At 54.3% G+C, this 13,378-nt stretch overlaps 7 protein-coding genes across 7 annotated transcripts; 3 read left to right on the top strand and 4 right to left on the bottom strand.

Moving 5' to 3' along the window:
* Positions 1–1,783: 1,783 nt before the first annotated feature.
* On the top strand, positions 1,784–2,044 carry FA10DRAFT_269686 (hypothetical protein; the record flags this gene model as incomplete). Its single annotated transcript, XM_025522845.1, has 1 exon — positions 1,784–2,044. A coding segment is annotated over one exon (174 nt), but the record flags the coding sequence as incomplete, so codon positions are not given.
* FA10DRAFT_269685 (cysteine and glycine-rich protein 2) lies at positions 1,835–2,796 on the bottom strand. Its single transcript, XM_025522844.1, has 3 exons — positions 2,362–2,796; positions 2,131–2,300; positions 1,835–2,065 (listed from the first exon to the last, which is right to left on the bottom strand). Exons 1-3 carry the CDS (start codon positions 2,732–2,734, stop codon positions 2,006–2,008), a joined length of 603 nt encoding a protein of 200 aa, XP_025374272.1. The 5' UTR covers positions 2,735–2,796; the 3' UTR covers positions 1,835–2,005.
* Positions 2,527–5,834, top strand: FA10DRAFT_269684 (hypothetical protein). Its single transcript, XM_025522843.1, has 5 exons — positions 2,527–3,569; positions 3,634–4,555; positions 4,614–4,857; positions 4,916–5,341; positions 5,403–5,834. The coding sequence occupies exons 1-5, from the start codon at positions 2,955–2,957 to the stop codon at positions 5,668–5,670; spliced, it is 2,475 nt and encodes an 824-aa protein (XP_025374271.1). The 5' UTR covers positions 2,527–2,954; the 3' UTR covers positions 5,671–5,834.
* FA10DRAFT_269683 (putative exosome complex exonuclease rrp41) lies at positions 5,769–6,853 on the bottom strand. The gene is made up of 3 exons (XM_025522842.1): positions 6,499–6,853; positions 6,318–6,433; positions 5,769–6,262 (listed from the first exon to the last, which is right to left on the bottom strand). The coding sequence occupies exons 1-3, from the start codon at positions 6,801–6,803 to the stop codon at positions 5,850–5,852; spliced, it is 834 nt and encodes a 277-aa protein (XP_025374270.1). The 5' UTR covers positions 6,804–6,853; the 3' UTR covers positions 5,769–5,849.
* A 58-nt stretch (positions 6,854–6,911) lies between these two features.
* FA10DRAFT_256358 (3-hydroxyanthranilate 3,4-dioxygenase 2) lies at positions 6,912–7,853 on the bottom strand. Its single transcript, XM_025519802.1, has 4 exons — positions 7,673–7,853; positions 7,521–7,608; positions 7,374–7,454; positions 6,912–7,310 (listed from the first exon to the last, which is right to left on the bottom strand). The coding sequence occupies exons 1-4, from the start codon at positions 7,847–7,849 to the stop codon at positions 7,108–7,110; spliced, it is 549 nt and encodes a 182-aa protein (XP_025374269.1). The 5' UTR covers positions 7,850–7,853; the 3' UTR covers positions 6,912–7,107.
* A 1,030-nt stretch (positions 7,854–8,883) lies between these two features.
* Positions 8,884–9,936, top strand: FA10DRAFT_269681 (hypothetical protein; the record flags this gene model as incomplete). The annotated part of the gene is made up of 2 exons (XM_025522841.1): positions 8,884–9,311; positions 9,372–9,936. Exons 1-2 carry the CDS (start codon positions 9,014–9,016, stop codon positions 9,932–9,934), a joined length of 861 nt encoding a protein of 286 aa, XP_025374268.1. The 5' UTR covers positions 8,884–9,013.
* An 835-nt stretch (positions 9,937–10,771) lies between these two features.
* FA10DRAFT_269676 (S-adenosyl-L-methionine-dependent methyltransferase) lies at positions 10,772–12,787 on the bottom strand. The gene is made up of 6 exons (XM_025522840.1): positions 12,176–12,787; positions 11,853–12,117; positions 11,570–11,796; positions 11,391–11,506; positions 11,138–11,323; positions 10,772–11,078 (listed from the first exon to the last, which is right to left on the bottom strand). The coding sequence occupies exons 1-6, from the start codon at positions 12,736–12,738 to the stop codon at positions 10,873–10,875; spliced, it is 1,563 nt and encodes a 520-aa protein (XP_025374267.1). The 5' UTR covers positions 12,739–12,787; the 3' UTR covers positions 10,772–10,872.
* Between the last annotated feature and the right edge of the window lie 591 nt (positions 12,788–13,378).

The raw sequence follows: 13,378 nt of genomic DNA, 5'->3' as shown, positions 1-13,378 counted from the left end.
CGGCCTCGCCAGCCAGCAACACATGGCATTGCCCTCACCGCGGTACGGGAGCAGCCAATTTGGACCTCCTCTTCGCTCACCCTCTGCCTCGTCGGTAACAGCAGCAGCTCATGGAGGGCCAAGTCCAGCTTACGCTACCTACGGACCTCTAGGGATGCCGAGCATGGGCAACAAGGCGGGCGTCGAGGCATTGGCTTCGGCATCGCCCGGCCTCTCGTCGGCCACTGCTTCGCTCGCCTCGCTCAACTTGGGTGCCCTGAATTCAGCCATTGGTGGCCACCAGCAACCAATTGGCCCTCCTCCCAGCCATTCCCGCACCACTTCCGTGACGGCTCCTCAGCCCCCCTCCACCCCTGGAGGTCAATTGGACGAGCATGCCTTCCGGTCTTCGCCACGGGCTGGCGCCATCGGCCGGCCATCGGCCATCGGTCCTATCGGTCCAATTGGACGCCATCGCGACCTGTCTCACGATGACATGGGCTCAAGCAGCAACAGCCGCAGCGGTAGCATTGCTGGCGCGACCATGGGCGGACCCATTGGTGGACCCATTGGCGGAAGCAGCAATTTTGGTGGAGGTCCGAGTCTCACACCGTCGTCATCACATTTTGGTACAGGGATTGCAGCATCGCGCTCAGCCCTAAGCCATGCTAAGCTACCCGAGGGCATACTGGGCAGCTCTGCACTTGGTGCTGACGATGAAGTGGTGGAGCCGCAGCCAAGGAGAACGGGTCACAATTCGGCAATAGGTCCCTCAGCGCCAACATCATCTTTCTTTGGCTCTGTACATGGTTCTGCACCTGGCGGCGGCGGTGGTGGCGGCGGCAGCGTAGGAAGTGGACCCCCCTCTGCAGCGTCCTCCTCGACGTTTGCTGGTCCCTCGCCTTGGGCACCGTCATTCGCTTCCTCCAACGCTGCACATGGAGGCTCATCTTCGAATACTGCTCAAAGAGGAGCTTCAAGCCCAATCTCCAATATAATGGGCGGCCTGACATCGCCCACCGCATCCGGTCTTGGCATTGGCAGTGGAAGTGGCGCTGGTGGCAGCGGAGGCGCGAATATCGGCCCTGTCGGAGGCGGCGCATTTGGGCCTTCTTCCACTGACCCCTGGTCTAGAGCGCAGTCGGGATGGGATCGTGCTCGGTTCGCCTTTGAACAGCCCAGCCCTGGACAGCAACAGCAGCATGATCCGGGCATGGCCAGCTCCTTCAACCTCTTTGGGGCTCCCGGCTCCGGCCTTCCCACGCCTTCGTCGGCAACTTTTCGGCATGTCAACGAGCGTGACCGCCTCTAGCCACAGGTGACTTTTTGTCTTGCTATTTGTCCATCCTATCTCATTCGCTCTGTGGTCGTCCACCTTGTTTCTACCTACCCACCCTGAATCGATGAAGTGGTCATTTTCTCGCGCGTCCCGTCGATCTTTCTCGCACCTGAAAAACCTGACAAAAGTTGTGGAGGGTGATGATCTGCAGCAAACAGCTGCTACTGCTACACCACGACCATTACCACTGCTCTACCACTTTTGCAATCTGTTTACCAATGTCTGGTGTTCAGATATTCCCTCCAAGACACCTGGTCCCAGACAAGAACGAATCTCACAGCAACGATGCTACGAGAGAGGAGGGAAAGGATCAGAAAGGTCCGCCGCTTGGATTGCCGGCGCCAAGCGACGAGACTGCCTCCTCGGCGGACGAAGGCAGCTTCAGGCTCGAACATCTGGGTCCGATGATTGTGAGTTGCTAATCGTGGAACGAAAGACAGGAGTCCGTCTAATTCGCATCCATAGATCAACCAAGACGGTACCGTCTCGCGCATTCACAATTGGCATGCGATGACAGAAGCCGAAAGGGAAAGGACACAGCGTGTGATTGCCAAGAGGAACCAGTCGAGATCGGCTGTATTGCGCAAAGAGGAAGGGTCAAAGCAGGGCGATAGCAGAGCCAAGGAGGGGGTCGAATAATACAAGCACATTCACAAGAGAAGGAGGACATGAGAGTGCAGAATAGGTCTACCTCTGCATCTCAGGCAATGACATCCCAGCTACACCGATACCCTTGGGTCCGAATCTCTGTGTAACACGATGTGGCAGAACGTAAGTCAAGAAAGCCTTGCACTGTCGAAGATTCGACCTACTTTGGCGTAACATGTTCTGCACCATATGTTGCACTGCACATCAGCGCCATTGGCTGCTTCGGCCGGCCCCTCCTCAAGCCTGCCCGAGTCGAGGGTGGAGGAGCAACCATCACAGCGCAAGCAACCGCGATGCCACTTCCGGTTGGCCGCCTGCTTTTGTTCGGCAAAATCTGGCGACGAAACTTGCTTGAACGATGGAAAACAACGCACAGAAAGATAAAGCGTACTCACAAACAGGTTTTGCGCATCGAGCGCACAATGGAGTTCCGCTCGGTGCTGTCGAGGCCTTGCCGCCAAAAGCCGTCTTAGGTGGCGACCGGGTGTAGGAGGAGTCTAAGGTGGCCTTGATTGCCGGGCGAAGCGGTACAGAGGTGGAAAAACCTCCTTTGCCTTGGCCGAGATGCGCCTTGTAGCAGTTGGTGCACATCGGCTGCCCCTCGTGATCGACGAGGAGAGATGAATCGAGCCGTCGACCGCATATTGTGCATGCCAAGCAGGGCTTATGATAAATCTTGGAAGCCGGACCAATGACTTGCTCGGCCGCGTACACTGACTTGTCGCATTTCGCACATTTAGGCGCTACACCCCCGATGCGAGGCGGCATGATTCGAAGATCTGTCCGTTGCACTTGCCAGCCGGCGTTGCAGGCTCGTATCTGTCGTGTGAAGGCGCCGCTACCCCAGGGGATCGCACTACCGGTAACACGAAAGTCAGCCACGTGAAGCAGACGTGCAACGACGCGACGGGCCGATCTCTCACTACTGGAAACCCTGACGACGATACACCGAGGCCGGCAGCTGCGTCAAGAGTCAAACCAACGCATCATGTTCAGGCACCCGCCATCTGGCCGGCCGCCTCCACCATTCTATCCTGCGTCACAACAGCAACAGTCAAATACACAGGCGCCAAGCATGCCCAGTCTGCGATCGAGGGCCGTTCCTATCGTGGCACCAGCCGCCACGGGAACAGGAACAGAGCAGAGTGAGGACGCAGAGGCAACAAGGACGGCGCCATCTCCATCTGCCTCGTCTCCATATACGGGGTTGAGAACTGCAAGCGCACTCGGAGGTGGGGGCGGCAGCAGCAGCAGCAGCGGAGCGTTGCCAGGAGATTCGACGTCATCCTCTCCTATGAAGGGCGCTCTGTCTGCGCGCGCAGCCGCTGCAGCCGTTTTTGTCCCAAAGTCTGCAGCCGCGCAAACCTCCTCCTCCTCCTCATCGTACGAATATGGGAGTAGCGCTCCGGAGCCAGACGATCGGAGAACCAGTGGCACAGGCCAGGTGCCGGAGGATATCAGCTTCGAGCAGCCACCGGCTCATGGGTCTTTCAATACCTACAATTCAGGTCCACAGGTGGGCATTTATCCGCATAACAATGAGAGTGGAAGAGGCACGCCAAATTCCTTTGGCCTGAGTGGTGGTTACGATACTGACGGCATGGTGAGTCGAGAGTCATTTCACAGCATTGAGGAGATGACGAGCTAAGGCGCATTCTGTGTAATAGAACAGCGCCTTTGATCCTACGTATATGGGGCCAATTACCTCGAACCAGGAGTACATGCCGGGACCCGCGACCCCTTCGACCGGTAGTGCCCCTACCGGTGCCGCCCATAGCAGCAGAGGAAGTACGAGGGTGTTTAATCCTTACGAACACATGAACGAGTTCGGTGAGCCATCTTCTGGCCTGGGTATCAATGGCATGCCGACCCAGGGCCTTGATTATTACGGAACGCCGGGACGCGGTCTCGGTATTGGTGCTGGCGGTGCCGGCGGAGGTGCCGGCGGAGGCAGCGGCGGAAGCGGTGCTGTTGGAGGTGGTGGAGGTGGCCATAGCGGTGCGAGTGCCATGGGAGCCGGAGGAGCGCCTGGCCACGCAAAGGTCCGTCAGCCTCTCCAATACCATCTCTACAATCCACCCCTGCCCCACGTCTCGAATCTGCACCCCCAACATCTCAGCGCTCATGCCTTCTTCCTGAGCCCTGATCATCGCGAGGAGTTGCAACGCAAGAACGATGCCATTTACGCAAACGCTGCAAGACCAGAATTTGGCGGTCCAAGTCTTCCCGACGAGCTCCATGTCTACCATTCCCTCGTCCCTTTGGAGCCCTCGACGACGAGTGGCGGTCCTCTTGGCGGCCTCGTATCTCAGCTCATTGATCCACGCGTCACTCCACCGACCGCACCGGGCAATGTCTTGCAATTGACCGGTGGCGCTGGCATGATCTCCAAGGTTTTTGGCCTGCGGACTTACGTCTACAAGGCAACGTGCAACCTCGATGGCAAGGCGTATGTCCTTCGGCGATTGGCAGACTACCGGCTCAGCCATGAAGCTGCGATAGGTCTCGTCGAAAATTGGAGGAAGATTCGGCATCCCAGCATCACAAGTGTCCGCGAAGCCTTCACGACCAGAGCATTTGGCGACCACTGTGAGTAATCTGTACAAGACCTTGATGTCTTTCGTCGCGCTGATCCGCTCTCTTTCAGCCCTCGTCTTCGTCTATGATTATCACCCGTTAGCGACGACGCTTTATGGAGAGCACATGGTACCCAAGCCACCCCAACCGGATCCGAGAACAGGCAGAATGCAATCTATGCACATGCACATCAGCGAGCGGACGCTATGGAGCTATGCCTGTCAACTAACCAATGCCATTCGATGCATCCACCAGCACGGCATGGCAGCTCGATGCATTGAGCCGAGCAAAGTGCTGAGGACTGGCAAAAATCGGTGCGTGGCGATTGATTCGTCTATTGCCCAAGCCATTGCTCACTGCTGGGTGTTTTAGTGTTCGCATCAATTGCTGCTCCATCTTTGACGTCCTGACCTATGACCCCAACGCCAATCAGCATCAAGGACGGCAGACGCAACAGAGCGAAGACTTGTTCGACCTTGGGAGACTTCTGGTCTCGTTAGCGTGCAACAGCATGACGACAGTCACCCAACAGAATGTGTCCAAGTCTATCGAGCAGATTTCTCGAACCTATTCGTCCGAATTCAAGAAACTCGTTGTCTGGCTTCTGGCCAAACCCACGCAACAGACGCAGAAGACGGCCGACGAGCTGACACGTCTATTAGCGCCCCACATGGCTGACGAGATCGACAGCGCTCTCAACTACAGCGACCTGCTCGATAGCGCCCTCACCAAGGAGCTGGAAAATGCTCGTCTTGTTCGTCTGCTTTGCAAATTTGGCTTCATCAATGAGCGACCTGAGTGAGTAGCCATGGCTACTAGCGTGCCGCAACACTTTACTAAAATGACCACACTCTGGCAGATTCGATCACGACCCGCGTTGGTCAGAGACGGGCGATCGATACGTCATAAAGCTCTTCAGGGACTTTGTCTTCCACGCCATAGACGAGGCTGGACGGCCCGTTGTTGACCTCAGCCATATCTTGACGAATCTCAACAAGCTTGACGCAGGGAGCGAAGAGCGGATCGTCCTGACGAGCAGAGACGAACAGAGTTGTCTGGTTGTCAGCTTTGGGGAGATCAAGGCCTGCATCGAATCCGCTTTCCAGGATCTGACGAGGCCTCGTTGAATGGCGCAACCACTAAGAGCGTACAGTACCTCGCATGAGCGCTTGCTCACCTCGCTATTGCTGCTAGTCCTACGCACTTTTTCTCTTCCATTATACGGCTCTGTCACACAACTTTGCAACTTTTACTGCATCTGCAATCACATAAAGTACATGCTGGACTTGCCGCTGTCCCTCTGATTTCAACTTGTTTCAATGCCAGAACGGCTGTCGTCGGGAGAGATATCAGCGACGTTGTACGGTGGACCTTTGCCACCCATTGCCTCCGCCAGCTTCTTTGTCCGGGCGCGCATTGCAGCATCAATTTCTGTGAGTAGCACCCCGGCGCACGCATCACCGGCGATCTTGACGAGCCCTGGAAGTGCGTCTGCGTGAATGCGAGTCTCCAGCTGGGCGAGCGTGACCGTTCTACTGCGGGCAAGATACGCAATAACAAGGGATGGCAACGAACCTTCCTCGAGGGCCGAGAGATCGATGAGCGTTTGATTGCTGGCGAGATGCATGCCTGCGCACACTCCCAGCACGTAGTCGCTCATCGGAATGCCAGCATCGAGAAGCGCGAGGGTGACAGTGTTGATAGCGCAGGGCAAGACTCCTGCGTCGGCAATCAGCAGGAATGCCAGATCGAGGATGCCAACGTGCTTGCTCACCTCCATCCTGATGCTCGACAGTCACGAATATGCTGACCTCGGAGCGAGGGAAGAGATGCAGATGGAGCACAGGCTCGAATGTCGCTTTGATGGCTGCTTCTATTTCGGTGGTGCGTCTGCGTCGTGCAAACGAAGAACTGAAGTCAGAGAAATCACCAACGTTTCGGAGTGTAGCACATACCGGTCACCTTTGGATCGCTTTCGACGTTCACGCCCACTCCAGGGATCTACCTCGACTTCGACATCGAGAATGGCTCGATCGTGCAGCGTGGATCCTCGGCTTCGGGCCTCACGAGGCCCGTAAACAGAAGCGTGAACGCTGGTCAGGCCTTGCTGCACGCGGGCGCAACCATCCGGACGCGAGAGGACTGAAGGCGACGAAATAGAGGATGAGCCAACCTCAATGGCCAAGGATCGGAATTCCAGGGGCTTTCGACCATCAAGGCGCAGCCTGCCGGCATTGAGGATCTCGAGGCGTGATCCCATCCACGAGATGCTTCCCGTCTAGGTTATATACGTTTGTCAGAAGCAAGGATATAACCTTCAGCACGCGTAAGAACAAATTTCATGAACCGCGCGACCCGGACCACTGCTGCATTACGTAAGCTTCTTCACCATTACCATTTAGAGAGACCCATACCCTGCTCCTTGAACGATTAAAATTCAAGGGGGAAAGGAGGGGGTTATTTTCACGTTGTTTGGATTCAATCCATATTGAGGCCCTCATGAGTGCTGGCTGAGACGGTACATCGGGCAAAAGACACACAGATTGAGTAACGAATTCCGTCAATCAGACCCTCAGCTCTCCGATGAGCTCTCGTTCGCCTTGTTCGTAGCCGCATGAGCACTTCCTTGCGGTCGCATCACTCTTCCAAGCGTCGATGACGGGCTTCAGCTGAGTACCGAGATCGGTGCAGAAGAAGCGCGATTCCTTGACAACGTGTGGCTGGTTGTCGTGAGCGGCGAGGTTAGGACAATACCAGCGCATGGCATCTTGCAAAATTTTGCTGTATGTCAGATGATGATGAGAAGGCTGCAAAGTAGAAGCGAACTCACCTTCCTCGCCCGCAGGCCTCGTCCTCTCCACTACGAGCCCGATCGTGTCTTCGAATCTACAAGGACTGTGAGGTGTGTTCGCTTTTGAAAAGCCGTGAGGAAAGGCGGATTGAGACCAATCCCGAAAACGCCTTGAAGACCACTAACCAGGAAGCATAAACATTTCGCCCTCGCCAATTCGGACATCCTTAAATTGCCCATCTTCGACCACTTTGAGAAGCATCGCCCCTTTCACCTTAGTTGGACTTCCAAGTCAGACCTTGTGTCCAGCTGAAAAATACCGAATGCCGAATATTCACCTGGTAGAAGAACTCCTCGGTGGGCTGGAAGTGGTAGTCGGACCTGGCATTGGGCCCACCGACAACCATGACGGTATAGTCCTTGGACTTGAAGAGGCAAAAGTTGCCCACTGGAGGCTGAAGCTTGTGCTTGTTCTCTTCGACCCACTTGTTGAAATTGAGAGGTGGCGAAAGCATCTTATGTGGTGGAGTGGTGGACCGACGGAAAGTGCTCCAAAATAATGCACGCCAACCCTAAAAACGAAAAAGCACATCCTGTTACAACTAGATCCGCATGATAGCAGGAAATCGATGCACAGACCCGGGCTTGACCTTGCTATCACCTCCAACGATGAAATACGCATCTTCCGAGCCTTCAGCGGGAGAGCTCAAATTTTTTCTTTCCTTTGACAGCATTTCTGCTCAGCCCTTCGACTTCACCTTCTCACACAGCAGCAGAGCTTGTCTCAGATTATCGTGTGGTACTGGCGTGGTCTCGGCACTTACTTATAGGTTCGCACTTTTGCCCCCCGCACAAATCTGAGAGCCACGAAAATGTACTTTTGATGGACGCGGTGGCAAATTTCGTCAATAAAGTGATAAATTTAACGACAATTCAGGCTTTTTTTCCCAATGAAAAAAAAATCGCATCAATTTAAGAATGACAAACGCCGTCTGACGCGCTCTCAGACCTCTTCGCGCGGTTTATATTCTTTCTACTCATGCCATCGGACGCTTTGCAATGTAACGGTGATCATAAAGTGAAGAGAAAAATAACACAACAGTAGTCCATCAGATTGGCATGAGACTACTGTTGTGTTATTCTTCTCTTCACTTTGTTAAGGAGCAATGAAGCATATCTGCTCGCTCAGATCTCCTCTGTCGTTACTTGATTGACTCTGACCTGTCTGCGTCTGAAACACTCGACCCCTGCGACTTTCTGCTCAAGCATCAGTAAAGCATTTGTCGAATGGCGATGCTCAACATCTGGGCTGCGCCGTACATGCAGAAGCATGGGGCCGTCGTAGACTGCACTAAGACTTGGACGTCCTCCATTGTTGCCACGATACACGGCTCCCTCAAACACAAGTCGCTTTCGAGAACCGCCTGGGGGGTTTTCTCAGTTCCGCTCAGCTCGAAGAAACGAAGAATTGGTCCAAAGTTGGAAAGAAAAGCAGACACCTCAATGCGGGCCAGCACCTTCCTTCGGGAAAACCCCTTACCAGACGCTACAACATCCTTAGCTGTCATCTTGGCGCAGATTGTTGGTGTAGATCGTTGCCGGACACCACGTGCTTGCGCGTAGTGAACGAAATTTTGACGCGCACCGCCTCCTATCGAAGACTTGGTTTGGACGCCGTGATGGATGCCCGACCTGTCAAAAGTGACTCGGTCCAAAAAGCTACCCCTTCCATCGAGATCTCGCCACTATCATATGAGTACGTTCGCTCACCATCTAATGTCGATTCCAACCTCCTCGTCCTCTTACATGGGCTTGGCGATACCCATCTCCCCTTCTTGAAGCTTGGAGAATCGCTACAGAAGACGCTGCCACAAACAGCTGTTCTTGCGCTTCGCGCAGGCACACCAATCCCTCTTTTGATGGGCATTGGACAGGAGGCGTGGTGCTGGTGGGAATCCTTCGACATGCTTGGACAGGGTGAGTCTATCTCACTCGCAGGCTCTTCTAATGGAGGCTCAGCTGGGGCACCGTGATCAGAGGTCGCCAATCCGAATCCGAGTCAATTTCTACAGGCATTTGCAGGGCTTCTCGAGCATCTTATCACGCCTGAAGATAATGGCGGTTGTGGCTGGCGCCCCAGCTCAATTCATCTGCTTGGCTTCGCTCAAGGAGCGAGCGCGGCGTTGGAAGGCACCATCTTCTGGACGAAGCGTACTGTGCATAGCGGGCAAGTGGCGGACGACAAGCAAGAGCTCGGCAGTGTCGTGAGCATATGTGGCAACCTTCTTTCACATCCAACATCCAAGATGGCTGTGAGCACGCCTTTGCTTCACTTTCATCGCCTCGGCGCTTCTCCTTCCAAATCGGAAGTCGTCACGTCGTCGCTCTCGCGAGTCTTCGCAAACATTGAGCAAGCATCGATGGGCCCCGTGCGAGAAGGCGTAACGGAGGCAATGCCACAAGGTCTCTCCGAATGGGATCCTATTATGAGATTCTGGAGCAGGTTGCTCAGGAATCGTACTTCGTGGGAGCTTGAGGGCGATCTTTTCACCATGAGCAGCTCGAACGTTGGGCGCACGGAAGGGTCATATCCGGTCTGAACCAATTTGTATTCTGTCATCTGATACGCGATCGTAATTTCTTCCTCTCTGTGCTGACCGATGAAAAACTCGATGAATTAGACATCGGGCCTAGAAGGAATGTGTCATACCAAGCTATCCTTTGCCTTACAATCATGTTGCAGACGAAAGGGCTTCCCATGGTCGGAGCCATCCGAATCGCGTCTGTGCAACCTCGAGACGCAGGTTGACCCGCCCGCGAGAGTACAGCTCTAGGAAGGGAGACCCCTCCAGTCGGGAGCCTTTTCGGAGCTGAGACTCTTTCTTAATGGACTTCCGCTATACCAAGTATGGCTCCTCTTTTAACTCGAGTGCACCCGAGGTATCGCTATCTCTCAGTGACTGCTGAGTCTCATCGTTCGCCATGTCGAAGTAGAAGATTGCTATTCGTTGCGCTACGTGCCAACATCTTCTCAGATAGGATCAAGAGGCAATCCTCGCGCACACAGAGATCCTGTCGATTGCTGTGCACTTGCCAGCAACCAAGGGCAGTAATAGTATATGAGAGCAGTGATCAGCGGGCTCGAGCGCATCAAGACGCTATTTGAGAATATGTGATAATTTGATGATTGTACATGAAACAGGTAGCTACCTTGCAAACACAAGATGGCGATCGGCGACGGTGTGCTGGAGCTAGGCATGGAACATCGTTTGGAGACCACGATCATTGGCGCCTCAAAGACTGTCTGGAATGGTCGCGCCTGTACAGAAGTCGCTCTTCCAAAGGCAACCGCAAAGAAAGTGCCACGAAGTCGAGCAGTACTTTTTCTACGCCGACGAGGACATGAAGCGCTTAGAGTCTACAGCACCGTGATATCTGGCGGCTCAATAGACTTCAAATTAACGATTGCGCACCTGAGAAGCTATTATTGTACAAACAGCAAAGGGAGAGGCAACCTCCGGTAGGGACACACAATGGACTAAGCTTTCTGTCGCTTGATTGCCTTCATTACTTTGGCCCTAGCTTTTCGCTTTCTGTTCTTCTCGCGGCTTTTGTTCTCTGACTCCCTTACGAAGCAGGTGACAAAGAATCCATTGGTTGCTTCCAATTGTGCATGTCCATTTGTGGTTGCTTCGTCTGACATCGAACCTCCCGGATCGCAGCGAATCATTGCATCGGCCAGTCCTGCATATAAAAGCCTTGAGATCAGTAGTCCTTGGACGAAAGTGCATTGTTATAGTCACCTTGCTCAGAGCCGCATTCGCTTCCCAAACCCCGCGTGGGCCATGACGGGAGGACCGAGCTCTTCCCCGCTAGCTTCCATCCTCGGGACTGCGCCACAGTGGTCTTCAGCGCCTTGAGGACCACTTCTTCATTCTCTTGCACGTGTGTCGAGCAGGTCGAATAGCAAAATCTCCTCAAAGAGGGAACTTCAACCGATGAATGTACGGTATGTCTCAGCTTTACGCTGTGTTGCGCGAAAAGAGCAAGACTCACACCCCATGGCGAATTCAATCATCGCAAGCTGGAAAGTCGCCAAGTGGGCCAACCTTTCGCTCTGCTCCTCCTCCTCTGTCTCTCTCTCGTCCAGCAAAGCTGTCTTGGAGGAGAGGCTTTCATTTAACGTGATCAGTGTGGCTCTTTCGATTTCATGAAGGCGCTTCGATCAATCTCACTGGTCTAAGCGGCCTACTATGCCGGAACCCGAGCACGATGGATCCAAAAGCATATGAGTCACGTCGGCCAGCTCTTCTCGATTTACCTCCATAAAGTCGCTTCGGACGGCCGTGACTGCGCCTCGCGCAGTATGCTGGCAACGACTCGAGCCGGAAAGGGCACCGGCGCGATCGAGCTGAGCGCAAAGGGTAGCGAAGCGCTTCGCCGATTTCTCAAAAGCCGTAATCTGACCAAGCCTTGACTGTCAGCTTATTGCGTAGCCACTAATGGGCTTGGACGCACCCGACTCAGTCCTTTTCGTTTTGCCAAGAGTGCGCTGAGATGTGAAGTTTTGTTGCCGGGTGCCGCCGTTGCGTCAACGACATGCAGGTCGGCGACAGTTTTTGCTTCTTCGCAAAGCAGGATTTCGGCGGGGAAGCAGCTTGCCAGATCTTGCAATACAATCTTGCCGTCTCTGTACAGGTGGTGCTCCACCAGATTCGATGTTTGTGAGGGGTGGAATGCAAGCATGCAGCCGCCAAGGTGAGGCGAGACCATGAAAGATTTTCTGAACGGTCAAGTGGTATTCAACGACAGTTTATGTCCAGGTTGGAGGAGCTACTTACCTTTTGGGCGCAAGGCCGTGCTGGCCTTCTTCTTGCCGAGTCCATCCCTGTGCTTGAAGGGCTTCTAGAAGTTCGTCAGGCCTGACCAATCGCTCATTGACCCTCACCCAGCGAGGAATCCTGTCGGCTCTCTTATCGCCCGTGCGCAGTTCTTTAATCGCCACCTTGCCCTCCTTGATCTGCAATTTGACCAGTTCCGCCTTCAGACGAGCTGCGTGACGAGTAACGGCAGCGCTGGGGGGCCAGGACATGGAAGCTGCGATGCGGCCTCTTGAAGTGAAAAGAAGATCGTGGACGAGGACAAGGGTGAGAGAGAGAGCACTGGCATTGCTTTGCCTTGCAGCAGCCGTCAATGTCTTGGCCTCTTCTCGCAATACACCGGCCTTGTCCAGAACGACGGTCAACGCACGCTTGTAGGACAGTGTATTGGCTGCAAGGGCGAGAAGCCTCTTTGCATCGATGCCGCTCTTGGCGCTCCGGAGGGCGGCCAGGCTCTTCAGTGATCCTCTGCGTCCCTCGACGTCATCAATGATGCTGGCCGCCTCAAGGTAGAAGTTGGACATGTCAACCTCAGTGCTGGTCTTTCTGTTCGTGCACGTCGGCCCACTTCTGCCCTTTTGAAAAAAAGTAAAAGGTTCAACGGTTCCGATTCCCGCCCTACACGGCGTCTAGGCAGCACGCGCACCCGAGAGTCATCGACATTGTCCTGGTGGTCTTGATCGACTGCTTTTTCCGTGAGCAGGAGCTAATGGTCGCTTCGTCAGCCCCCACTTTCGTACTTCGAAGAAAGCCACCCTAAGTAAGGGTGAGGGATGGGAGAATTTCATTCATGAAGCCAGGCTAGGATGCGCCAGGTCCTTGACTCGTGGCTTCAGCTTACACGAACTGAACTGCAAGAAGCTGTCTGGCTTCCTGGGTTCTTCGCACTCGAGTTGCCATTTGTGAGTTGCCATTTGTGAAGGAACTGTATCGTTCCGCTCGCCAATGAGCTTTGCCGATTGTATTCCACGTTCTATGTCTTCTTAGCAAGTCGGATTCCCGATCGTCGCGACGCACTCCGAAGTCACCAAGGAGTCATCTAGGAAGAGATACTATCTTTGCTCTATCTATACGCTCTCCTGACACAACCAGCGCTCTGTTATTAGTTCACATTGAGATGATGCCAAGTCGGTGGGCTGTGACTTCTCTGCGAATATACTGGCA

This window comes from Acaromyces ingoldii (genome assembly GCF_003144295.1).
Source record: "Acaromyces ingoldii strain MCA 4198 unplaced genomic scaffold FA10scaffold_8, whole genome shotgun sequence".
In the NCBI taxonomy this organism is placed as follows: Eukaryota; Fungi; Basidiomycota; class Exobasidiomycetes; order Exobasidiales; family Cryptobasidiaceae; genus Acaromyces; species Acaromyces ingoldii.
This window is presented reverse-complemented; position numbering and strand designations above follow the sequence as displayed.